This window comes from Balaenoptera physalus (assembly GCF_965194825.1).
Source record: "Balaenoptera physalus genome assembly, chromosome: 13".
Lineage (NCBI taxonomy): Eukaryota > Metazoa > Chordata > Mammalia > Artiodactyla > Balaenopteridae > Balaenoptera > Balaenoptera physalus.
This window is the reverse complement of record NC_138892.1, coordinates 65,296,963-65,322,945: the sequence shown is the minus strand read 5'-3', so window position 1 is coordinate 65,322,945 and position 25,983 is coordinate 65,296,963. Positions and strand designations below refer to the sequence as shown.

General features: G+C 51.4%; 2 protein-coding genes across 15 annotated transcripts in view; both read right to left on the bottom strand.

The window, feature by feature from the left end:
• The window catches only part of KMT2D (lysine methyltransferase 2D), a 41,893-nt gene extending 28,036 nt beyond the window's left edge, over positions 1–13,857 (bottom strand). For 7 of the 11 annotated variants that reach the window (XM_082421265.1, XM_082421271.1, XM_082421269.1 and 4 more), the window contains exons 1-13: positions 10,690–13,857; positions 6,369–6,454; positions 5,973–6,099; positions 5,569–5,792; positions 5,345–5,454; positions 5,007–5,169; positions 4,502–4,667; positions 4,288–4,402; positions 3,984–4,141; positions 3,631–3,776; positions 2,035–3,492; positions 832–1,940; positions 246–359 (exon numbers count right to left, since the gene is read on the bottom strand). In XM_082421265.1, coding sequence (XP_082277391.1) covers positions 246–359; positions 832–1,940; positions 2,035–3,492; positions 3,631–3,776; positions 3,984–4,141; positions 4,288–4,402; positions 4,502–4,667; positions 5,007–5,169; positions 5,345–5,454; positions 5,569–5,792; positions 5,973–6,099; positions 6,369–6,417 — 3,939 coding nt within the window. In that variant the 5' untranslated portion in view covers positions 6,418–6,454; positions 10,690–13,857. Of the gene's footprint in view, positions 1–245; positions 360–831; positions 1,941–2,034; positions 3,493–3,630; positions 3,777–3,983; positions 4,142–4,287; positions 4,403–4,501; positions 4,668–5,006; positions 5,170–5,344; positions 5,455–5,568; positions 5,793–5,972; positions 6,100–6,368; positions 6,455–10,689 lie in introns of those variants that run through there. The other 4 variants (XM_082421268.1, XM_082421274.1, XM_082421267.1 and 1 more) reach the window with 4 other exon arrangements.
• A 41-nt stretch (positions 13,858–13,898) lies between these two features.
• RHEBL1 (RHEB like 1) lies at positions 13,899–20,360 on the bottom strand. 4 transcript variants are annotated; one of them, XM_082421498.1, is made up of 8 exons: positions 17,754–20,360; positions 17,080–17,151; positions 16,681–16,748; positions 16,322–16,404; positions 16,176–16,232; positions 15,926–15,973; positions 15,582–15,663; positions 13,899–15,423 (listed from the first exon to the last, which is right to left on the bottom strand). In XM_082421498.1, the coding sequence occupies exons 1-8, from the start codon at positions 17,803–17,805 to the stop codon at positions 15,334–15,336; spliced, it is 552 nt and encodes a 183-aa protein (XP_082277624.1). In that variant the 5' UTR covers positions 17,806–20,360; the 3' UTR covers positions 13,899–15,333. The 4 variants fall into 4 exon arrangements, with proteins under 4 accessions (XP_082277624.1, XP_082277625.1, XP_082277622.1 ...); XM_082421499.1 differs by lacking the exon at positions 16,176–16,232; XM_082421496.1 differs by lacking the exon at positions 13,899–15,423 and having other exon boundaries at positions 15,585–15,973.
• Between the last annotated feature and the right edge of the window lie 5,623 nt (positions 20,361–25,983).

Below are 25,983 nucleotides of genomic sequence, written 5' to 3'. Positions count from 1 at the left end.
GAAAGCCAGGAGCCAGGACTAAGAAGCAGAAGAACACCCCAGCTCCCAAACTGGGCCTCAGCCCGACATCAGATTTCAGAGAAGCCTGAGGGCCAAGAGGACAGAAGGAGCACAGACATAGCTGGACAGGCCCTAGGCTAGCAGGCAGGCAGGTGAGCGTGCAGGGGACTGGCAAGATTTAAAGGGTGTTTAATCTTGAAGGGGCCAGCTGAAGCATGTTTGGGGGATGGGAGGCCTCTCCTTACTACCAGAGTCTCAATGGAAGAAGTAGTTGATTTTAGCCGGGCCCGTCCTCTGCCACGTCCTCCGTGTGCTCCTCCACGTGGCCGGCGTCTTCCTGGGAAACTACTGCTGCGACCCTGAGTGAGGAAAGGGGACGATTACAGGAAAAGTCGAGGGCTAATATGCTGGATCCACAGGCTTGGAGGGAAGAGAAGAGACGAAGGGACAGAGTATGGCAGGTACCAAAGCCCAAAAGTCCCAGTCAGGGCCAGGGAAAAAGCCAAGCTCTCATATAGCAACAGGTAGGTAACTGGTCCAAACCACTCACCATCTTCCAAGAAGAGTGGTCAACGTGGTACAACAAGAAAAAATACTGGCTTGAGAGACCTGAGTTTCTAGTCCCGATTCTATGGCTGAGTTACCATGAACCTGGGCAAGTCACGTCCCCCTGTGAATCAGTATTCTCCTTGATAAAATAAGAAGATGCACTCAAGGATCTCTGACAGTCCAGGATTCAATAAGCCAGGTAGGAAGGTATCAGTGACACAGGACTATACCTCTGACAGTGGCATGACACCAAGCACATCCAGTGGCTGGATAGCCCCTTACCTGTTTGATGCGGGAACGAGCCGGGGAGCTGCGCCGCCTCCCCTTGTCCCCCTCCGCTTTGCCTCCTCCGATAGCCGTCCCGGCATCACACAACAGCGAGTCATCTGTCTCTGGCAGCGAATCCGTACAAAGCCGCAGGGAGCCCTCATCTCGGGCTGGACTAACGTCTGTAGATACCCCCAGCTCCATGGACAAGGAGCCACCCCCCTCGGGGTCGGGAGAGCCCAGCAGGGGCTCTGAACCAGGAAAACTGGCACTGGCATCGCCCTGGCTCAGATTGGAGATCTCATTAACGATGTCAGATTTGATGAGAGTAGGTGGGGTAGGAGCCACTGGTGCACGTGGCTCCTCTTGCTCTTCACAGGGTGAGCCCTGCTCTGCCTGCTTGCATTCTGGGCCATAGACCTCCATAGGGGTCACAGGGGCCAGCTCCTCGGGGTCCAGGAGCACAGGGGAACCCTTAAGTTCACTAGCCAAACTGCCAGGGGTCTGTCCGGCCTCTGGCTGTGATCCAGGAGTGTCAGTCCCATCCAGAGGGGCTGTATCTTCCCCCAGGCCAGAGAAGTCATCCAGGGCTGGGGCAGGGCTGGGTGCAGGGCAGGAAAGGTTCCCCATGGGAGAGGGGAGAGGACTAGTAGGGCTGGGTTCCAAGGCTGGGCACTCAGGTTCTGGGGCTTTCTCAGTCTCCATCTCATGTGGCTCAGCCTCATCTGAGACCTGCACTGCCTTCTGCATGGGACTCAGTGGGGAAGGAATAGACAGTGGCAGAGCAGGGGGAGAGCAGTGGGAAGGAGGGGAGTTTGGGGGAGGCAGGGAATGCTGGAGGAGTGGGGAACAACGGGGGGGAAGGGGCTCCATCAGCATGGGAGAGGCCGGTCCTACCGGGGAGCCTGGAGATGGGGGAAGGATCATAGGGGGTACAGGCTCAGGGTCAGTGCAGTTAGCTTCTGGTGGAGGGCTGATAGGTGTCTCTAGGATGGGGGCAGCCAATGGCGACTCAGGGTCACTGTCCCCTTTGGCACCAAAGGGGTACTCTAACTCTCCCAAAGGAGACAGGGCCGGCGGGGCCACAGCTGTGATAATGGGTGAGAGCGGAGGAGGAAGAGGATCTGGAGAGAAAGAAAAAAAGAGAGGCTCTTAGATTAGATGTGCCATAAAGAGTTAAGACTGTCCCAGAGTAAGAGGGTACTAACATCCCCGTACCTGGTGGCATCAGCTGAGGTGACAAAGATGGCTCCCCAGATGGGGACAACGGCAGCTCCTCCGGCAGAGGGGACAGAGGTGGCTCCCCAGGCTCAGACAGGGCCGGCTCTCCAAGCAAAGGGGATAAGGGTGGCTCCCCAGGTGGGAGGAACGAGGGCAATTCCTCAGGTGCAGGGCACAGGCCTGGCTCCTCAGGATGCTCTTCAGGGCGAGGGGACAGGTGCGGCTCCTCAGGTCGAGGGGACAGGCGCGGCTCCTCGGGCACTGGGGACAACTGCGGCTCCTCGGCCGTGGGGGACAGGCGTGGCTCCTCAGGCTGGGAGGACAGATGCAGCTCCTCAGGTGCAGGGGACGGGCGCGGCTCCTGGGGCGCAGGGGACAGACGAGGCTCCTCGGACACAGGAGACGGGCGCGGCTCCTGGGGCGCAGGGGACAGGCGCGGCTCCTCGGGTGCAGGAGACAAACGAGGCTCCTCGGGCACAGGGGACAAACGAGGCTCCTGGGGCGCAGGGGACAGGCGCGGCTCCTGGGGCACAGGGGACAGGTGTGGCTCCTCGGGCCGGGGGCAGGGTCGCAGTTCCTCAGGCAGTGGCGACAGGGGTGACTCCTCCAGGGGTAGGGACATAAGCAAGTCCTCCGGTGGCGGGGAAGCAGGTGAGTCTTCGGGTGGCGGGGACGCGGGTGAGTCCTCAGGCGGTGGGGACAGGCGTGAAGCCTCAGGTGGCGGGGATGTGGGAGACTCCTCAGGTGGTGGGGACAGGGGAGATTCCTCAGGTGGTGGGGACAGGCGTGACACCTCAGGCAGGGGAGACAGGCGTGATACCTCAGGCGGGGGGGACATGGGCGAGTCTTCAGGTGGCGGGGACATGGGTGAGTCCTCAGGCGGTGGGGACAGGCGTGACGCCTCAGGTGGTGGGGAGAGAGGAGACTCCTCTGGTGGAGGGGACAGGGGCGATTCTTCAAATGGTGGGAACAGACAAGATGCCTCAGGTGGTGGAGACATGGGTGACTCTTCAGGTGGAGGGGACATGGGTGACTCCTCAGGCGGTGGGAACAGGCGCGATGCTTCAGGTGGTGGGGAGGTAGGCAATTCCTCCGGTGGGGGGGACAGGGGAGACTCCTCAAATGGCGGTGACAGAGGTGATGCTTCAGGCGGTGGGGATAAGGGTGTCTCAAGCGGGGGAGATGGGGGGGACTCCTCTGGGGGAGAGAAGGGTGACTCCTCCAGTGGAGAAAAAGGTGATGCCTCAGGTGGGGGAGACAGAGGAGACTCCTCAGGCGGTGGAGAGAGGGGTGAGTCCTCAGGCGGTGGGGACAGGCGCGATGCCTCAGGTGGCGGGGATGTGGGCGATTCCTCAGGCGGTGGGGACAGGGGCGACTCCTCAGGTGGGGGCAGCAGTGGCATCTCCTCATTTAGGGAGGCCTCCAACTGGGGCTCAAGTTGGGCCCCTTCTCTACCTGCAGGCATAACACACCATGCTCCTACCTAGTTCAGCTGCACTCCACAGAAAGTACAGGGTCTGGGGCAAAGCAGAAACTGTCCCTTGCCACACGATAGAAGGGGATTACTTTCAGGGACCCTCACACCCTACTCACCTAGTGGTTTGGCTTCACATTGCAGGGGCCCCGGTTCCTTGGGTTGCATAGAGGTCACGTGCCCACCCTTTGGCTGCCCTTGGCATGCAACGTACAGAGCATCGGGCTCAGCAGTGGGGGTATCGCCAGGCTCTGGGGATGAGAATCTGCAGAGGGTACAGGGGAGCAGGCACCACGGCTCTCATCAGCTATCCGCTCCTCACGAGAGCGCGCGGGGGCGAGGCACGAACACTATGGATTGTACTGCCCGCCTGAGGTCCCTCCTCTCAAAGCCAGCTTGCTTTAACACGAGCCCTGCCAATCTCAGTACTTCCGATCCCCCAGCCCGACCTCTGCCAGTCCACACCACTTACCTGCCACAGACCGGGGGGTGCTGCTCAGCAACAGAACTGACAGGCTGTCCTCCCTGGGCTTTGTGACAGCGGTGACAGAGCGAGTAGTTCTCAAACCACTCAGAGTTGGGGTTCAGCTCTGCTGAGCCTGCCCCACAGGCCCGGCATACCCGGCATGCCTAGGGGAAGGGAATGGGCAAAACGGGCACTTGTCAGACAGCCAGAGACTGGAGGAGAGCACGGGACTCGTCACAACAGAGAAACTCGGGATGCTGTAGGAGGCAGACTTAGGGAGAGTAAGGCAGGAGGATGAGGGGACACTCACCTTGCACTTCCAAGAGTGAGCAGGCAGTTCCTCCATAGGTGGTTTCAGGCAGAAGGTATGGTATCCTTTGTCACACGTCTCACAGACCAACATCTTAGAGTCATTCCCAGGTTTCCTGCAGGGGCACAGGGCACATAACAGGGTCCTCCTTGCCCTCATTTTCAACCTTGACCTGTGCTTCGCCTAAGGTTCTCTCCTGCCCTCCCACTCTTACCTGCAAGCTTGGCACACTTTGCACTCAGGGCACTGCCAGCCAGCACGCTTGCGGGCAGTCAGAGCAGTGTCCAGGCAGGCCCCGTGATAGTGATGCCCACAGCTGGTACAGAAGAACAGGTCACACAATTCCCCTGGCCCCTCACATACTGCACAGCGAGCCTCCTCTGCAGTGGGAAGGGACAGAGGACACAGGTCAGCTGTGGATTCCTTACAGGACTCGGCACAGTGCTGTCTACATAACAGGCATTCCACAGACACAGAACGAACGAATAACAAATAGTTACTAGGTGTCTGCCTAATATATGCCAGGCACTGCTCTAGGCACTGCAGACACCATGCTAAACAAGACAGGCAAAGCCCCTGCACTCACAAAGTCCACACGTATTTTAGTGGGGCAGACTGACAGTATGTAATTGTAGACTTCTGAGTGCTCTGCAGAGTACAAAACCCCCAGCACCCCTGGACCCTCATTTGCCCTACGTCCAAAGGGCAGGACTTCTCACCCAGATGTGTGGCCCCCTCACTGTGCTCCGGGCATAGCAGCTGCAGTGTTTTCATGGATAAGAAGGAACCGCTGGCAGTTGCACAAGGGAAGTGGTAAAGACGTGGACATCCAGGTGAGCGGCAAGGGATGGAGGCACCGAGTCTGGTGCAGTGGGAACAGCGCTGCCAGGGTGGAGACAAAGGCTCAGTGCTAGCCAGCTCTCTCCAGAGCAACACGTCAGGCACTGGCTCTGTCCCAGTATGCCCCCTGCCCTTCTCATTCCACCCTGACTCTACGAAGCCCACCAACCCTGCCCACCCTGCCCTGGGCCTACGCAATCCCCTGGCCCGGCCCCACCTGTGAGATCCCTGAGAAGATGGCCTTGTCCACACCACATAGTTCTGGGCCCTCCTGCCCCCACACGCCTGCCGACCACGCAGCACACCAGTGGTGAGCCCAGCAGGACCCTGCATAAGGGGAAAGGGGGAAAGAGTTAACAAGAACGTGATCACTGCTTCAGGACCACTCAGCCCCTTCCCCGTTTCCTGCTCAAGTCAGCTACCCCACTTCTCTTCACTTACCTCCAGGTTCTCCTAGGTGGGCAGGTGTCAGGCCCTCAGGGAAACCAATCTGTGATAGGTCCTCACTGGGCAGCGCTGCCTCACTGGGCCCTGGGTTCCCCCCAGGGGATACCACTGGACACCGGGGCCAGTCAAATGGCAACTCAAAGCGCCGTAGCTCCCGCTGCCCATGTAGACTGGGCTCCCCGCAGTTACAGAGAGCACAACGCCGCATTGGACCCCCACTGTGAACACACAAGCATCAGCACCACGCTGGCCCCTGCCCACAGGTACCCCTAAACAACCCCATGACTTGCACACCTATGCTTCCCACTCATTTTCCTAAATTTTCCACCTTGAAAGCCCCAGACTCTCAAATCAAATCCTCGTATGTCCTTACATTCTCATTTCCCCAAACTAGTTACCTGCAGTCCTGGGGAGGCTCCTGAAGCCTGGGACCCCCAGAACTGGGCACAGAGCCCTCCCCCACATGTGGTTTGGGAAGGTCTGGCTCAGTGGCACCTGACTCTTCGGAGGCTGCAGGTCCATCAGCTGAATGAACAGACAGAGAAGTGTGCATCAGCCATTATCCTCTATTTAATACTAGTCCACTCATCAGACCCAAGAGATTATCCAAAACCCTTGGTGGATAACAGTGGTGGCATTTCAACTTTTGTCCCAAAGAACAAAGTCCTTCCATTACCTTTCTATTGGATGGACTTAGCTCCTGTCCTTGTGCTAGGACCAGAAATTGTCTGGTCCTAAGATTGTCTGGGTAGAACAGAAAGCTGCCAAGCAAACCCAGAATGTGCCCTACTCACCTGCTGGTTCTGAATCTTTATCCTCACCAGGCGGCTTCGGGCTGTCCATCCCTCTCTCCGACTGGGCAGGGCCCTCTCGGGGAGACCTGTCAGACCCAAGAGATATCTATTTGTCTAGTAAGTCTTCCCACTAAACACTTTCCCCCAAATCCTAGGAAGAAGGCAGCTAATGTTATCTAGACCCTACAGAAATCAGAGTAAAGCCATACCTACAAATTCCTGCACTAATGACAAGGAAAGTCCCTCTCCCCAACAGTTGTCCCACTGCCTACTTCCTCCCCAGATAAACACATACCATCTTCTCCTACTCTGAATTCTGAGAGGATCCACTCCCCTTTCCCACTTCCCACCTCCTGTCTAAGAGTTCCCAGGACAATAGCATCCAACTAGAAGCACATACAATCTACATCTAGTATCACTCTTTGCCTCATGACTGAGTTCTTGGCTTCTGGTGGGCCCTATCCCTTGGACTTTTTCCTCAGGTCTTAAGTCAGCTACCATCCTAGAGGCCTTTCAGAGCCAACCCAGGGGCAGCCATAACAAGAAGCCTGAGTCCAGCCGAAATCCCTCTCCCTGGGGTCTTGCAGGACGTAGAACACATTACTGGAACTAAAGCCCATCTCCGAATGGATCTCCCCCATCTCCACTGGTTTCAACCAGAACATCCCAATCACAACAGAAGAAACTCCCCAATTTCCACCCACTGCCCATCTAAATCCAGCTCAGGCCCACCCCCTGGCCCCTGCCATGACTGAGCTCAGGATCTCACCCAGCCTGAAGGCCTCAAGTCGTTGCCCTTAGCAACGCCAACAGCCCTTCCTCCTCAGATGTCCCTAGTAGTTAACAGAAGTGGGCCTTAAGAGTTACTGAGCATGTGTAGCCAGGCCTGAGGCTAGGCATGCTGGGAGTTGTAGTCTCAGGAAGCACACCACCACTTGGAGCTGTTCTAAACGGGGCAGGACAGAGCAAAGTAGCTTCCTTCCTCTTCCGTCAAGCAGGGTTTCCACACACACTATGGGGGTGGCGGGTAACGGTCCCCTCTTCTAAGATATGCCTGCCTATCCCAGAGCCAAATGAAACATATTAAAGTTATACCTAAGAAGGTCAAGACCCACACCTTTGGGTATATTTTTCTAAACCTCAGATAAAACTAAACACAGTACAAAAAAGAGAGAAGTAAAGAATAAGAATTACAGAGCTGAGGAAGAGGAAAGAGGTCTTATAGAAGAAGGGAGAAAAGGAGAGGTGTAAACAGCTCTTAGTGGGAAGGGTAGGGGCTTAAGCAGAGAAACAGAGTATAGTTTTCCTACAGAAGGTAGAGGGGAATCCCTAAAACAAAACTCTAAATAAAAGTTTGAGAACTGTATCTCTCACCTTCTCCACTCCTCTTGTTTAACCAGAGGGACCACACCAACCTTAGTAAGGACAAGCCTCTCTTCCCAAACCAAATACCCCAGTCAGCCACTTGGGGTTGAGTGACTGGGGCAGATGAGACAGGGGGGAACCCTCAAAGGTGCCCAGGATCCATAAATCAATTACCTAAGAACCACATTATCAGTCCTCTTTCCCTGAGCTAACACTCCATTTCCAGAGACTGGCAGTGGGCCTCATGTAACATGTCACAGGAAGGGAAATTTTATTTTACTTTTTTCCTCTCACACTATTAGATTCTACTAGATTGGGAAAGTGAAATATCACCTGATACCTGTTACCTCTATTCCCAGATCACCTCTTTCCCAAACCTGCCACCCACACAATCACACCTGAAAGGAAAGCAGGGTGGTCATCTAGCCAGCCCACAGAAAAGCTGCTCTGGAACTTCAAGGGGCCACCTAGAAGCCTCCTATGTGAATTAGGGGTTGGAGGTCAGGGCACCAGCCAGGCTCCTCTTACTATTCAGTCATTCAAGGCCTGACGACACACCCAGAAGGCTTCAAAGTTTCCTAAATGTGTGCAACTTTTGCTGTACCTTACCACTAAATGCCGCCAAGATCTTCCAACTGTTGTGCTCTCAAAGTTAAGGCTAAAGGAGTCACAAACAGCAAGAAATGAAAAGCAACAGTGATAGTACAGTGGGTGGGAGGAGGACTGCCTCACACAAGGCCAGAGGGACAAATTCCTCCGCCCTCCCCCAAGCGCAGCCCTCTCAAGCTGGTGCTGGCACTGCTTGGGGAGCTACAGAAACCACCTTCGTCTAGCCTTGGGAAACAGTACCAACATCCTCCAAAGCTGCAGCCTCATTCATGGCACCATGGAAGATGAGAGATAAGCAAAGGGTTGAGTGTCCTCCTAGCTGAGGAAAAAGAATCTAGAGGCACTTCCAAGAAGCCCCATTTCACTACCCTGCAGTCTAGCGCCTGCACCCCAATGCTGAGTGCCAGTTGTCAGGCCCCTCCTTAAACAGATCTAAACAAATAAAGACCATAGGTTCCCCTGTCCCATCATTCACAGCCAGAAACCACACATACACACCAAGGGTTTTTTCCCTGGATCTAAACTGGGGTAATGCCTGGCCAGGCTTCCTCAGGGGAACTAGGGATCCCAGAGAAATACAGATCTAGGGAGTAAAACTGTGGTGGGTCCCCTTAATCCTAGGCCGAAGAGGCCCAGAACAGCAAGGAAAAAAGCAGGGATTCATCTCAACCCACTTTCCTCCCTGCCTCCATCCCAGACCAAAAGCTTTAACTCCATTTTCCCAGCCAAAGGGGAAATGGAGGCTTGGAGAGGTGAAAGGCTGAAGCAGGCCCTTGAGTGAACAGCTCTTCTGTAGGACTCAGGACTTCCTGGTTCCCAGCCTGAGACTCAAACCACACCTCTCCCCACCCCCATTTTGGGTTGGCCCTCCAGGGAAGAATCCAAATGGCAACAGTGGCCCTGTAGACCCTCCGGACTACCCCCTGGGTCATGCTAGGGTCAGCCACAGCTAACAAGGAGAGGTCTCTCCTAAGGAAGTTCTTCAGGGACAGACAACAGGAGAGGCCCTCCACAGGAGGCAAGGGCAGACAGCATGGGCGACAGCTAGCCTCATTCCGGCACCCCTGTGCCACCTCTCACCTCAGGATTACCACCCAGAAATCTTTCAAGGGCAAACCCCTATTTTCTCCTTTCCAAGACCAGGCTCAAAGAGGTCTAGCCTATGTATGGTGGAGGGAGTAGAGTGAGGGAGCAAAATACACCAGCCAAATCCCTGCTGGGCAGCATGACAGCTGTGAGAGGGGCTGTCCCAGCCCAGGGTCAGAGGCATGAGGCTCATGCTGCACCCTTCATGCAGTCACATACACACCACTTCTCCCCAACACCTCCTACCAGGGCTGAAAACACTGGCTTCAGCAGACACAGCTCTGATCAAGTCACTTCTCCTCCAAAGAGATATAGGCCCCCCTATTCTGCAGAGTTGGGACAGGACCAGAGGACCAGTTAACATTCCCTGATTGGAAAAGGTTGGAGAGGTCTGGGAGGGGCCTGCAAGATTGGCCAGGGACTTATGGGCAACCAGCTCTCCACACCAGGCCCAGAGAAAGCGGGAGACAAAAGCCATTTTTTTGCAGCCCACATTCGCAGGGAGCAAATCTCAACGGCCTCCTCTATAATCCCCTAGAGATTATGTCCATCCGGAGAGGAGGGGAGGCAAAGCAGGCTAAGACAGCACTAGGCCTCGCTGGGGTCACTCTGCCAGGCAGGGGTAGTTGAAAGTTGAACAGCAAGGCCACAGCTGCCCCCAGCCCCGCCTCCTTCTTGCCCCGGCCACCCCTTCATCACAATGGTCAGTTTCCACACACTCTCCCCTTTGCACAGTGAAATAAGGCCTAGTGAAGGATCTAGGGTTCCCTGAGTCTCCCAAAGACTGCTCTGGGTGCCCGGATGGGCAAGAGCAACCTTAAAGTCCAACCTGGCAGTAAATCGGAGCTGGCAGTGCCACCCTACCCCCGCTCCCAAGTTGTTCTATTCCCAAGGCCCACAAGGAACCCTGAAGGAGAAGCAGCTGACTGGGATTGGTGCTGGCATCAGGGCTTGGGTCCTAGTTTGGTAGAGCTCCCCCCAACACAAAAATAAACAGGCAGAGAGGCTTTCTGGCCAGGTTCCCAAACTCCCGTGGTTCCCTGAACCCCCCAGTCTTTAAAGAGGCACACGCCAGGACACCAGGCCTCGGTTGTGCTCTGGCGACTGGCTCGGGTTCCCTTGACAGACCCTGCCAAAGGAACCCTCTTCAGCTCTGGCACCCCTTTCTCCAACCTACAGGCCAGCTCCGGCCAAGACAGTCCATCTGGCTATGCCCCCAGTCCAACCCTTTCTGGGCCCTGGCCGGGCGGACTTCACTCACCTCTTCACAGGGCGATCCAGAAATCCTCATCCGAGAACATGGCCAGAGCCCGGGCCGCTCCCCGACCTCCAACCGCCAGAGCGATCACAGCCGCCCCCCGCACGGGGGGGCTTAGGGGGGCCAAGAACGGTAAATCCAGGTCGGAGTGGCCACCCTCCCCCGCCCAAAAAAAGCAAGAAGCCAAAGAAAGGTTCTCTGCCTCGGGTTCCAGCAGTTTAGGTTTCCATGGACAGCCCCTGGGCGGCGAATCCCGAGCGGACACAAAGAGAGCACCGGTGGCTTTGATCTTGGGCGAGCAGGATCCGCATCCGCGTCGCCGGGCGGCCTCTCAGTCCTAGGGCCGGGCCAGCGCCCCGGCCGCCCGCACCGGGCTCGGGCGGAACGTCGAGGCTCTCCAGATGGAACGTCGAGGCGCCTCCCCAGCAGCCCGGAAGGAATGCCGCGCCGCCCCGCGCCGGGCCCGGATGGAACGTGAGACCCTCGCAGGAGCGCCGAGCCCCTCTCCCCGCTCGGGCCGGCGCCCCGGGGCCGCGCGAGCTACGGCGACACGGAGCCGGCGGGGCCGCGAAGCTGAACCTGACACACACCCCAGCGCCGGGCTCCTCGACCCCAAGCGCTCGCCCTCGGCGGCTTCGAGCCCCCCACCTTCTGCTCCCCCCGGGGAAGGGAGGAGGGTAGGTGGGCGAGGAAGAGGAAGGGGCGGGCGGTGCGAGCCCTCTGCCCGCTCCCCTCCGGCCGCTCCAGGCCCTGCGCTCGCCTCCCTTCCCCTCTGGCCTCGGGAGCTGCCCCGCCCCCGGCCTGGCCGGCTCTGATCGGCGGCACCCCCTCGACCCCCGGCTGGCTGCGATCGCGGGGGGCTTAGAGGTGCATGGCCCAACCCCGGCTCCCGGCGCCGGGGGGTCAGGAAACTGAGCGGAAAGTGGGGAACGAGGCAGCCATTTGCAACCGGAGAGGAAAGTAGTGCAGCGCGGCGCCGCTCCGCCTCCCCCCCCTCCGCCTCCTGTTCGGCCGGTAGGGTGGTTCCTGCGAAGGGGCTATTTCCTGGCCCGAGATCTCGGCAATGGTCGTGGAGATTCAGGAAGCCTCCGGAGCGAGATCCGGGTGGCCCTTTTGCCTGGTGAACCCCACTCCAGAAGGGGGAGAAAGGAGAAGACGCGGCCCTATTTTGTGTTGGAGCGGAGCGGCGGAGGGATCCGGCCCTCTCGGAGGAAAGGCTGTGACTTTGCAGTTCTACGCACACGCTGAGGGATCCCTCCGCCACGGGTTAACCCCGACTGCGCCGGGCCAGCCGCTGTGCAGACACGTGGGAAAGAAGCCCCCCTTCTCTTCGCCCCGGCCCTAGAACTGCCTCCTTTACCGCCCGGCTAGTAAAACTAGGACTCCGGGCACTTTCTAATTCCGTTTCCCTGGAGTTATCGGCCCCTGAAACTCCAGCTGCCCCTTGCCTTGACCAGCAGCAGTCTTTCCCGGGAGGGGGATGGAAGAAGAGCCAGGAGGTTGGCCGCTGCTCTGCATCCTGGGAACTGGAGTCCGCAAATGGAGAAAGTGAGGCACGGCGCCTGGCGCTGCAAAGGGTGGGTTCCTGCCACGTTCGGGGGCCTGAAGAAAAACGGAACGAGTCCCTAGTCGTTCCTTCTGGCTCTCAAATCCCCTCGAGAGGAAAGAGGACTGTTAGTGCCCCCACAATCACCTCGCCCATCAAAACATAAATGTAGAGTTTCCCCTCCTTTGCCGGGTGCTCCCACCCCCAGCCCCAGTCCTTCTTTCCTAATCTTCAGGGCCTGTGTCCCCCTTCTTAGTAAACATGTAACCCCTTTTTAGAGAGCATGTAACTTGTAGCCTTGCTGCTACCTGGCCGGAGTACTGTTATTCTAGACAAGATCCCAGCATGCAGGCACCCCACCCCCCATTAGTCTGGATGAGAAGGGATTGGAAATGACTTCTCTGCATTAACTCTATCCACGGGATGGACAGGAGGAGAAAAATTAACAAATGTGCTAGATACTTTATATATTCTTAGTTATTCTTCACCCTCGTTATGAATTACGTGTAATTATGTCCATATTACAGATGAAAAGATTGAGACTGAAACAGGTAAAATTGCTCAACAAACCACATGAAGTGAGAAGTTGAGCCATGCATGATGCAAAACAATGGCCATGTTTTTCCTGGGATATGTGTGTGTATTCATATATATGTATTTATTTTATTATTATTATTTTTTTTAAGATGTGGAGAAAGAGGCAGGCAAATCAGGTGCAGGGCTGGTTTTGTGGGAAAGGGTTTACAGTGCTGTCCAACAGAACTTTCTGCAATGATAGAAATGCGCTATACACTATCTGATATGGTTTAGCCACATGTAGCTATTGAGCACTTTGAAATGTAGGTGGTGCAACTGAGGAACTTTTAATTTAATTTTAAAACTAAATTAAATAGTAATATGTGACTTGTGGCTTTCATATTGGATAGTGCAGGAGACCTAAATCCCTACTGGCCAGAGTCATAGGAGGGATCAGATATGTCCTGTGCTAGCCACACACTGACATATGCTCTTCACTGACCATTCAGGTCTATTTCAGCAAAAAAGTCCAGCAGTGACCCCACACCTGTCCCAGCTATAGTGGAATAAGTTCACCAAGAGTCAGAAGTTGGAAAATGGAAGGCCTCTCCCTACTCTGCACCCAGAGGCAGAGGCAGACCCTCACCAGAAAGACCTCAAATAACACAATAGCCACTATTTCTTAAGGGTTTATTATGTATGAGGACCTATGCTAAGCATTTCATAAATCACTTCAGTTTAATTCTCACATCAGTCCTATGAGGAAGGTTTAACTACACTTCATAAATGAGAAACTGAGAGAGGTTCAGAGGCTCAGAGAGGTTAAGTGTCTGCCCAAGGTCACACAGCTAAGTGGAAGAGTAACTCTTTTAACCCAGCCATTAACCACTATTCTTTACTACTATCAGGGCTTGAGATTGTTTGATACACTTCTAGAAAACCTCAGACATTTGTTAATCTATCTCAGACCTCATGGAAATAACAGCAGGAGTGTAGGTACCCTTAATGAGAATTCCAAGTCAGATATACAAAAGGACCTAATTTTAGTGTAGGGAGAGAGGGTGTTTGCAACCCTAAAGAGACTCCTAAGCCCCCGAGAGATTGCTCTTTGGAATATGCTCCTTACTGCAGCCTTTCTTTCTTTTTAGAGTCCAGATCAGAGATGCAAAAGCAGCTGGCAGGACTTTTGAAAACCAGCATGACAAACCGTCATCCCCAACTGTAAGCCCAGCTAGCCTGGAGCCAGGCAATAACAAGGTCACAGCTAAAAATCACACCTAAATTTTGTCCATTTTCCCCAACTAAGTGCATTGACAGAGTTGGCAGGAGTGCATCCCCAGCTGGCAGGAGAACTCTATGCCTTTCCTGTGAAGGATACCATTCAGGTAACCCTTATAAGTCCTTGGAGGAGGTATTAGGCCAGTTAGGCCCTAGGGCTGCTGGGGAGGGGTGGGGGGTAGAGGCAGGTAGGACCAAATTTTCCTAGCCAAACTCATCCTCCTACAGAGCTGGCGGGTCAATAAGAAAGAGCAGAAGCAATAGCCTTTGACACCTAAGAAAGGTAGCACAACTCCAAAGGTGTGAAAGGTATGAAAGGAGCAAAGAACATCCATTTTAATGGAAGGCACTTGGGGAGATGGAGAGCGGGGAGTGGGGATTGACCAGGGGCATTATTTCTTACTTTATTCAACTCTTAAAAAGCTGAAATCATCGTAACACTTTAGTCCCTGCCTTCACACTACTTCACAATTCTTACATCATTAGGAACAAGGGTCTTTCTTCCTCCACCCAAACCCTATCCTCTCTGAGTTCCAGCAAGTGCCAAGGCCCCGCAAGGGAAGCTAGGTCAGCATGTGGCAGCTGGCCACTAGAGGGTGGTGTTTCTGTAGTTAAGGGGATTGTGAGAGCCTACAAATTTGGATGGGAGTGGCAGTCAATAGGTTACCTGTATAGGAGAAGAGTCGAAAAGAAAGATGGGAAAGATAAGTAGTAAGTCTTAGGGTAATGGTCCTGAATGAGTGAGGGGTAAGGAATAGGAACAAGGTAGGAGGAAAGAGTTAACCCTGATTCTCTACCAAAGGCCATAGTCATCACTCCTTAGAAAAGGAGATATTGGCCCTGAGCTCTCCCCAGATACAGAGAAGTCAACTACAAAAAGATTAATCAGTTTATTTGCATATATACATTGTCACTCCAGGGAGCCAGCTCCAATTCAGGAGTCCCCAGCTCCCCTCACCCAGCCAACACCCAAAACCTACATAGGAGGCTGGGTCCTGAATAAACAATGCCCAGGACTCATATCCCAACTCCATAGGTTATAACAATTCATTTATTTAGCAAAAACAGAGCTAGAGGACAGTGCCCATGAGACATCCTTGCCTCTTTGTAAACATCGAGAACCAGGCCACTGGAGCCCGGGTAAGTGTGCAAACATGAGGGTACCACACTGTGTGCCCAGAGGGCCAGGGACACAGCTGGCAACCAAACAAACCCGTGAAGTCCTGAGGGCCTGCCCCCCCAAGCCCCCACTGGAGCCTGGCAAGTGCCAGGGGCAGAATCAAGGCAGCTACCCCATGCTCAAGGGCTCACATGAGATGGCAGCGGCGCTCTTGCCCATATGAATTCTCTACCCGAGCAATCTCCTGGATGACTTTGGTGAAGATGCCTTGAGTCAGCTGCAAGGGATAAGGATTCAGGGCAAAAAAAAATCGTTTAGTTCACTGCCAATACCACCCAACTCTGAGGTGAATACCCCATTCCCTCACCATCCCCACCACCAAGCAGTGCCATAACACTGCTACCCCACCACCTTCCTAATCTTCAGGCCCAGCACCTGCTTATCTCGAGCAGATGACTCCATAAATGTCGCACCCCAGGACTCTGCCAGCTTCTTCCCCTCGACAGCCTGGACCTCCCTAGAAGCAAATTTGGGACATGAAAATGAAGGACAGCAATGGCCCCATGTTCTCTGCAAAATCTTTATAGGAGCCTAGGACTGAGGCTTGAAATATGAAATGATAGTTTTTGAAATAGAAGGGTTGTTTTGTCTTACCCTTCAAGTTAGAAATGAAGAGGTAAACTGACTGGTTCAAATCAGTGGCAGAGCCACGACAAGAGCCTGGCTCATTCCTAGTCCAGCTCACTTTCCTTCGCCTTAAGCTACAGAGATTTCCATACCTGTCTGGAGAGAGATCTGCCTTGTTCCCCACCAGCACCACTGGCAGCCTGGGAGGAAACAGCAGTTACTACAGGATCCCCTCTGTTCCCCATGGACCCCAACCTCCTTCACATCAGAGCTGGACAACTCCCCATCAAACCAGACAGGATCTATGTCCTGACTTTCTCCTTAATTTGGATCAATACTCCCCTCTGTCCTCCCTCTCCCCTCGGGTCCACACTATGTCTTTATTCCCCCAGAGCCACATACCGGGTTTTCCCGTGGCCTTCATGTAGCTTTTGGTACAGACTCTCAATGACTTGGAAACTTTAAACACAAGAAATGAATCTATAACTTTATTCTGGGACAGCCCTCAGATCCTCCCAAGTCCCCCACTCACAACCTTGGTCACTTACCTATGCAGAGAGGTGACAGAATACACAAGCACATAACCATGGACCCCAATGATGAATGAATAGGGCAGAATGCTGTACTCATCCTGACAAGAAATAGAAACATCAATACCTAGATCCACAGCACTCAGATGGCCAAGGTTGGTGGGCTGTATCCTGGGGACCCTCCCTGTGGCACTCCCTACTCCAGTCACTTCTATTCAACAAGTATTAATAGAGTAGCTCCAATCAGCACTGCACACTGAAATGCTGCTAAAATGCTTTTCTTTTAATCCTACTTTACAGATGAGCCTCAGAGGCTACCAGACTTCATCTCCCAGGACTGAACTGCCACATTTAGATACCCTACCCCAAACTGGTACCTGCCCTGCTGTGTCCACCAGGTGTAGGTGAAACTCATCTTTGCCAAGAGTCACTATCTTGCTGTAAGCTGAAAAGAAAAGAAAACTTGACTGTGAGGTGCCTTGTAGGACTAGCAATCTGTGCCCCTATATATTGACACAGATGGGCCAGGTCTAGAGAGCTCTCCAGGAAACTGGAGAGACAATGTTAGGCTTCTTATTGTCTACATATACACCATCCTGGACTCAGTATCTTGGAAAATCCACACTCTAGCTCCACTCAGAACAGGATTGCTAGAGGAGATTAGATTTAATGTCTAATTAAATCATCCCTCTGGCACCAGGAAAATCCCAAACTATGGACTTGGATGGGGCACCCAAGCCTTCCCTACCCAATCCCTAGGGGAGAAGTCTACTCACTATTCTCCACAGTAGGATCATAGCCTTCCAGGAACTCGCCCTCCACAAATTGATGTGCTAAAGATGTCTTCCCTGTGGGAAGCAGAGGTAATTTTATCCAAATCACCCATCCATATTCACATCCTCTGTCCTTTCGGGCTGTGGCCCTGGACTAAAGGGGACCCCAGATTAGCATCATAGCCTGGGAATGCCCCATGCAATGCTTTCCCTTAGGCTACCTTCACCCTCTTTTCGCCCTGGGTCTCTGCACCTTGGCCACCGGATGCATACAGTAGCGCCGCAGGAAGCCTTTCCCCACCCCACCCCACCCCTGGGAAGATCCAGGATTCCTTAGGACCCAGTCAGTCCTGCACCGGACACCTGAGACTTGCCCCACCCAGACCGCGCCCCCGCCATCAAATCCTGACCCCACCTCCACCCCCCCAGAGTAACGCTGAGGACCACCGCGGTGATCCAGCAGTAAAGCCCACGTTAACTCTTACATGCTCCAGCTTCCTGCAGCCTTCCACACTACCACCACCCCAGCCTTTCCAACTCCAACCTTTCAATCCTCGCTCTACAAGCTGGTTCTAAGGATGCCACCATTCCTCCCTGGGTCGCGTACCCGCGGCAGTGCGCCTCCTCTGGCCAAAAAGCCGCGGTGCATCCGTGCTCTCCCCAAGACCGAGACTCACCTACGGAGCGGTATCCGAGGATGACCACCTTCCTGTAGCGAACTAACGGCATGGCAGGAGCCGGCCCCGAGGGGCTTGCAGAACTTGGGGCTGAGAGAGCCCCAAGAAGAGAAAGTTGAGTGCAGGCAGGTGTAGCAACCGGCACAGGAAAGCCGCTCACCCTGAAGCTGCCAGGGGCAAGATAGAGGGAAACCAAAACAAGCGCCGCGCCCGGAGCTGGCCACGTGATCACAACACAGCAAGTCTAAGGCGAGGGAGCCGGCCGACCGGGGAACTACACTGCCGCGCTGCTCAGGGCTCCGCCCCCCAGGCCGCTCGCCATTGGTCCACTAGACACGATAGGGGCGGGGCCGTTGGCAGAAGCAAAGGGCGGGTCTCACGTGGAGCGGGAGAACCAGGAGCTGCGCGTGCGCAGACTAGACCCGGTTCATTCATAAAGAAACAGAAAGGAACCCGGGGTCCTAGAGGTGTTTGCGCCTTTGCAACCTAGTAAAAGCGGCTGCAAAGAATCATGGATGGATAATATCCGTTGTCGCTGGGCTGGAATTTCTGGTCAAAAGATTCTAGGCCTCCCTTTTGCAAGGTCTCCGGCGTCCTTGGGTAGGGAAAAAAAGGCCAAAGTTGCAATATATTCCCTCCGATTCCCCCAGACTTCAGCCCCAGATATTTATTGTCGGGTTTCCACAGTCTTCCAGGATTTAACTTCGGAACTGCAAATCTTATTCCTGGGAAAATTGTTAGAATTTGTGGCCAAGTCCTCTGAGGTTTAGCTGTCATCATTATCACAGTGTTTTATTTATTCAACAAATATTATTAAGCGTATACTATATGTTTTAGGCATTTCTCTATCTTTGAAGATAGAGCGAAGAACATGACAGATAAGGTCTCTGAACTCACAAAGCTTAAAACCTAGTTGGGAAGAAACAAACTTAAACAAGTAAGTATTAGATAGTATTAAGTGCTATATAGAGCAGTGTGATAAGAAATAACCAGTTTAGATCAGTGACACTTCCTTTCAAAAGAAGCCCCATTTAAGCTCAAGTCTGAATGACAGTAAGGAGCCAGCTAGCAAAAGATTCAGACAGAAGAATCCATCAGTGCTATGGCGCTAGGGTGGAAATAAATTTGTTAAAATCCAGAAAAGAGAGAGAGAGAGAAAGCCAGTTAGCCTAAAGCAGATGAAATTCAAGAGGATGGCAGGGGCCAGGCCATGTAGAGTAGTTTGGACTAATTCTAAGTACCTAGAAAGCTGTTGATTATGCTACTAAGTAAGTTGGGTCATGACACGATCTGAATTGTGTTTCTAAAAGATCTCCCTGGCTGTAGAGAATGGATGGGGGTTTGAGAGAAACAGGAGCAAGTGGAGCAAGCAGGAAAATCAGCTAGGAGGCTGTTACTTGTAGTCCAGGTGAGAGGTGAGGGTGGCTTGACTAGAGTGGTAGAGATGAATGAAGCTGAGAATTCAGTGTATGTTTTGAGGCTGAGGTTAAGCTGGCTTGTTTGCTGAAGGATTGGATACAGGAGGTGAGGGAGGATAAAGAGGAAAGAAACCTAGATTTAGAGTGCTACTTTGTGCCAGGTGCATTTCATTGTCATCTCATTTAATATTCTCCACGGCCTGAGGTTGTTAATTGGCATTATTCATTCATTCATCAACAAATATCGCACAACCACCATGGCCCAGGCACCCTTCCAGATGCTTAAAATAGAGCCATGAACAACAGGGACAAGGTCTTTGCTTACAAGGAGCAAGTATTTTTGGGGAGAAGACCAACAATCTACAAGCAAACAATAAATGAGTTACAGTTAAAAAGTAATAACTGAAGGGACCTCCCTGGTGGTCCAGTGGTTAAGACTCCATGCTCCCAATGTAGGGGGCCCCAGTTTGATCCCTGGTCAGGGAACTAGATCCCGCATGCCGCAACTAAAAAAGACCCCGCGTGCCGCAATGAAGATCCTGCGTGCTGCAACTAAGACCCGGCGCAGCGAAAGACAGAGAGAAAGAAAGAAAAAAAGTAATAACTGCAATGAGAAAAAATAAACAAGACATTAGTGGGCTAGAGAGTAACCTGGGGTGTTACTCCTCTTTTTTTATATGATATCCTAGGAAGCTGAGGAGGTAACATTTGTGCCTGAGACTTGAGTAGTGGGTAGCTATTATCACGGTTCTCTTTCAGTTGTGGAAACTGAGAGTCATACAGGTAGCACACAGAAGTTGTTTCTTTTGGAAGGCCCTGATGTCCCCTGCATTGGCAGGTGAATTCTTAACCACTGTGCCACCAGTGAAGTCCCCAAAGAGCTACTTCTTAATCTGCCCTCAGAAAGGAACCCAAATACCTTTTCTACTGGATAAAGGAAGTTCCTTGCAGACCAGCAATTTTATGCTGGATTATTGGGCTTGAATGAGGTTGGCGGTAGTTCCAGGTTAGGTTTCAAGCACTGTAGGATAAAACAAAGAACTGGATTCAACTCAATAAAAATTTATTCATCTCCTACTTTGTACCAGGCAGTCTTACCATGTTTTGCACACTAGGGATATAAAGGTAAATAATATTGATAGATGCCTTTTATACTGTTTGTCTTTCCACATCAACTCTCTACTCTTTTCCGCCCAGATCTGTGTCCAGGAGGTAGACCTTGCCCCTTGGATTCCAGTGGGGTTCAGCCGAAGAGGAATACTCACAGAAGATCAAATGGAAGGAAGAGAAGGTCTGTTCCCACATTGAAGGTCACAGCACCTCTCAAAGCACTCCCCCAACCCTAGCACAGACAGCTCTCAGTGTTCTGTTTCCAGTAATTCCCTCCCCTTACCCTTTAGGCCTACAGTAATAACAGCCTCTCTGATACTCACCCGGAGGTGTTGTTCTATCCCTTTTGCTTCCCTACACCTTGCCCACACCTTTGTAAATAATCTCTTTATTAAATCATCCTCAAACTCTCTTGTTTTCAATCAAGAAGAAGGCAAAAGGACTAAGGCAAAGGGCTTTTTCTTGTGTTTTTTTCTGGATGAGAAGATCTCACAGAAGATTTTCACCTATATCTTCTTGAACAGAACTGTATCATATGATCATCTCTACCTGCAAAAGAGCCTGGAAATTTTAGCATTTTCTTTTCCACCCTCTATAGTATAGGAAGGTAAAAGAGAATAGGAACAAATGTTTAGTGAGCCATTCTACAAGATCTGCATATCTTGGGACCAAGATATTTGTTTGTTAAATATCAGTCACCGTAAAAGGTAGGGCATAAACGGTTACTTTGTAAAGATCAGAGGTAGGGACTTCCTTGGTGGCGCAGTGGTTAAGAATCCCCCTGCCAATGCAGGGGACACGGGTTGGAGCCCTGGCCTGGGAAGATGCCACATGCCACAGAGCAACTAAGCCCGTGCACCACAACTACTGAGTCTGAGTCCTAGAGCCTGCAAGCCACAACTACTGAGCCCGTGTGCCACAACCACTGAAGCCTGTGTGCCTAGAGCCCATGCTCCACAACAAGAAAAGCCACCGCAATGAGAAGCCCACGCACCACAACGAAGAGTAGCCCCTGTTAACCACAACTAGAGAAAGCCTGCACGCAGCAACGAAGACCCAACGCAGCCAAAAATAAATAAATAAATAATAAATTAATTTTAAAAAATCACAGATATGCAAAGATCACCAATATAGGATAAAATAAAGGAAGCAAACTATCCTAATGTTTGTTAGGTAAATAAGCTTAGAATAAAATTTCTAGTGACAGCATCATACATTGCTCTGTCTCAAACAACTGAGATAAAATAAAGATGAAATGCTCCCAGAAAACTGTTTTAAGTATCTCTATGAAAAGTGAAAACATTTTTACTATGTTTCCATTGAAATGATGGGTTCCATTTTACAGGTCTTCAGAGATTCTTGGTTTTCCACAGTTTTGGTGGAGAAAGGCTTCACCTCCCTGCTGATGTATGTTATCGATTGTTGCATAACAAACTATATCAAAACTTGGTGGTTTAAAACAATAACAATGTATTATTTCTCATGATTTTGTGGATTAACTTGGCAATTCTTCTGTCGTCTCTCCTGGACTCACTCATGGGGCTACCAGAGGCCACAGACCCTGTTGGGTAGCCCTCTCTTTCAACTAGATACAGTTGCAGCTCTTTTGAGTTCTTGTAATCCTTCCTTCCCTTGCCCCTTCAGGCCTAGGGGTTAGCACCTCTGATGACTCCCCACTGATGCCAGACTGAATGCTTCACCACGCCTGTAGATACTTCATTACTCTGTCCACACCTTTATGAATATCCCTTTCATTATATTATCTTGAGTTTCCCATTTGAGTATGCAATCTGTTTCCTCCAAGGATTCTGAATGATACACCTCTGAATGTTATAGTAGGGAAAATTATCAGGTAAAAGATTAGAAGGCAAAATTATATCATCTCACATTACAGTATAAGTAGCTAGAAGCATGGAAGAAATTTTTCTTCAAAAAAGAAGAGAGAGAGAGAGAGGAAGGAAGAAAGGAAGGAAGAAAGAAAGAAAAGTTGATTGATTCTGTCTGGAAGGATCAGAGATTCCACATGATAATTGAGCTGAGCCTTAAAGCTCAAGAAGGCCCTAAGCAAAAAAGCAAAATGCTGGGATGGTGAGGAATAAATTAGGAGTTTGGGATTAACACATACACACTACTATATATAAAATAGACAACCAACAAGGACCTACAGTATAGCACAGGGAACTATACTCAATAACTTGTATGTTTCTTTTTATAAATTTATTTATTTATTTTTTGGCTGTGTTGGGTCTTCATTGCTGCCTGAGGGCTTTCTCTACTTGCGGCGAGCGGGGGCTACTCTTCGTTGTGGTGCGCGGGCTTTTCATTGCGGTGGCTTCTCTTGTTGCGGAGCACGGGCTCTAGGCGCGTGGGTTTCAGTAGTTGTGGTGCGTGGGCTCAGTAGTTGTGGCTCGTGGGCTCTAGAGCGCAAGCTCAGTAGTTGTGGCGCACGGGCTTAGTGGCTCTGCAGCATGTGGGATCTTCCCGGACCAGGGCCGAGCCCGTGTCCCTGCCATTGGCTGGCGGATTCTTAACCACTGCGCCACCAGGGAAATCCCTATACTCAGTATCTTGTAGTAACCTATAATGGAAAAGAATCTGAAAAAGTGAATCAGTATATATATATGTATATATATATATGTATGTATATATACACACAACTGAATCACTTTGCTGTGATTTCCTGAAACTAACACAACATTGTAAATCAACTATACTTCAATAAAAAAAAATTTTTAAGGCAAAATGCTAAGAGAAGAGTGAAAGCACAGTGTGTCTGGAAATACAGAGTGGACCCTGTACCTGGAGCATTCTGTGTGGGGGGACTATGTGTGGAAATTAAGGCTGGAAATTTGACTGGGATCAGATCAGGGAGGGCTCTGAATGCTAGCTTTAAGAATTTGGTCTCGGGACTTCCCTGGTGGCAAAATGGTTAAGAATCCGCCTGCCAGTGCAGGGAACACAGGTTCGAGCCCTGGTCCAGGAAGATCCACATGCCGCGGAGCGGCTAAGCCCGTGTGCCACAACTACTGAGCCTGTGTGTCACAACTACTAAAGCCCGCGTGCCTAGAGCCCGTGCTCCGCAACAAGATAGGCCACGATAGTGAGAGGCCCGCGCACCGCGATGAAGAGTGGCCCCCCGCTCGCCGCAACTAGAGAAAGCCCGCGCGCAGCAATGAAGACCCGACAAAGCCAAAAATAAATAAATACATAAATAAATAAAAAGAATTTGGTCTTTATTCTGTACCGCAGGGTTTTCAAAATATACAACTAGTGCTATGTCAGATGACTTAGGTAATACACAAAAGAAATTCTTTTAAAAAATTTATTTATTTATTTTTATTTTTGGCTGTGTTGGGTCTTTGTTTCTGCGCGAGGGCTTTCTCTAGTTGCGGCAAGCGGGGGCCACTCTTCATCGCGGTGAGCGGGCCTCTCACTATCGCGGCCTCTCTTGTTGCAGAGCACAGGCTCCAGATGCGCAGGCTCAGTAGTTGTGGCTCACGGGCTTAGTTGCTCCGCGGCATGTGGGATCTTCCCAGACCAGGGCTCGAACCCGTGTCCCCTGCATTGGCAGGCAGATTGTCAACCACTGCGCCACCAGGGAAGCCCCAGAAATTTCTTTTTGCTATGTAATTTTTAATATGTGGTAGGAAAAACAAGAGCTATAATGCCAAAACTCTGAGTTCACAAATATTGTTGCTTAGAAGAGGTTGAAATTGATAGAAAGAGAAGCCAGTGAAATTAGAGAAAAATATTAAACAATTATATGGGTGGACTGGGTCTATGGACATAGTCATGAAAATAGTACAAGGTTTGGGAAGCACTGCAATAAGCAATGGGACCTTTGATGTTTCCTTGGTGGGAGTGTTATGGGGAGGGCAGTACCATGAAGACAGCTGTGCTTTGTAAGGATCATGCTGGTGACCCTGTGGAGGAGGATGTACCGAGAGAGGCTGGGGCTGGAGGCAGGAGCACTGTTAGGAAGCTGATACCCAGGAGGAGAAAGATGAGGGCCTGGACCACAGTAGCAACAGAGAGGATGGTGAAGACCCACACAAAGTGCACTCCAGATTCAAGTTAAAAAGTTGATGACCTGATTAATAGAGGCAAAATTCCATTTATAGATTTAGAGGACAGGGGAAGAACAGGAATTGCTTAGTGGGGGCATGGGGAGAGTATTGAATTAATGCACTTATTTTTGACATGTGGATTTTGGGGCACCTCCCAGATGTTCACATGTTGATGGGCCACTTAAGGATATGTGTCTCTAGGCACTGCCCAGAAAAATAGCCAGGATACACGTGCAGGCATGTTCCCTACATGTTCCATATGTCTGGTTCTTTCCTCACTCTCACACCTATTCTTGAATTCTGCTATCGTGGAGTTTGATAAACACCAACCCATTTCAGGAAAATGAGAAGTACTTAGCTCCTCTCAGGGGACCTTGCTCGATCCAGGGATCACAACCAGCAACTTCCAAAATAAGTGAATTATAACATATTAGAGCTGGAGGACCTTGGTGATCATCTGGTACAGTTATTCTGAAGGGTCAGGACACATAAGAGTCACCTGGAGGGTTTGTTAATGCAGATTGCTGGGACCTACACCAGAGTTTTTGATTCAGTAGGTCTGGGTATGGTCCAAGAATTTGCATTTTGAACAAGTTTCCAGGTGATACTGAGGTTGCTGGTCTGGGGACTCCACTTTGAGAACCACTGATGTAACACAACTTCTCCAGACTACAGGCTGAGAAACTGCAGCCTGGAGAGGTAAAGTGCATCCTAGCAGCAAAACATATTGGAAAGAACATGGACTTTGCAGTCAGTCAGACCTGGTTTCAAATCCTGGCTGACTCACTATGTGATCTCAGGCAGGTACTTAACTGCTCTGAGCCTCAGTTTCTCTTCTATGAAATGGTTAGAACAACAAGATAGTAGATGTTTGTCATTCTTTCTGGCTGCCACAGAAAGATCGAGTTCCAGGGTGGATAGTGGCCATGGTGTCAGCAGTGCCTTCCAGCATCCAGTCAGGGCATTGGTCTGCAAATTGCACTGTCTAGTGTTTAGTGGCAGTTGCCACAGTGCCCCTGTTGGCTTGGTTCTATGATTTGAGGCATTGTTTCTGGCTGCAAAACCTTGGAATCCAGACCCCCAGCCCTCCTGTGACCTGCTTAAATCTTTCTGGAACCAAATACTTATTTTGCACAACCATTATGAGAAGTAAATGAGATAATGTATGTGATATCCCTATCACTCTGTTAAAAAATAGTTGGTACTCATTATATTGAAGCCATCATAGTAATTATCGTTATTAGTTTGAAAATGAATTCGCAGTTTGGCCAGAGAGGTATGCCCAGAGGCAGATGGTCTGGCTCCCTCCCTGGACATCACTGAGAAAGATGATGCTGGGAAGAGCACTCAGTCTAGCCAACTTGGGAACTGGACTTGCTCAGGACCTCCAAACGCTCATGTGCTAGGGAAGCCTCACAATAATTCATGAACGCCTGATTTGGGTTCCCACCACGCCAATGTATGTATCCGTTGCTTTCCCTTTCCACTACCGAGGAAGTCGACGCATCCTCTATCTAGGGCACTCCCTTTTCAGCGAGGTACCAATTTGTTGCCTGATGAGCAGAACATTAGGATAAAAGAAGAGGACTAACTCTGTGAAGGTATTTTGGCCAGGACACGTGGAGGCCCAAAGAA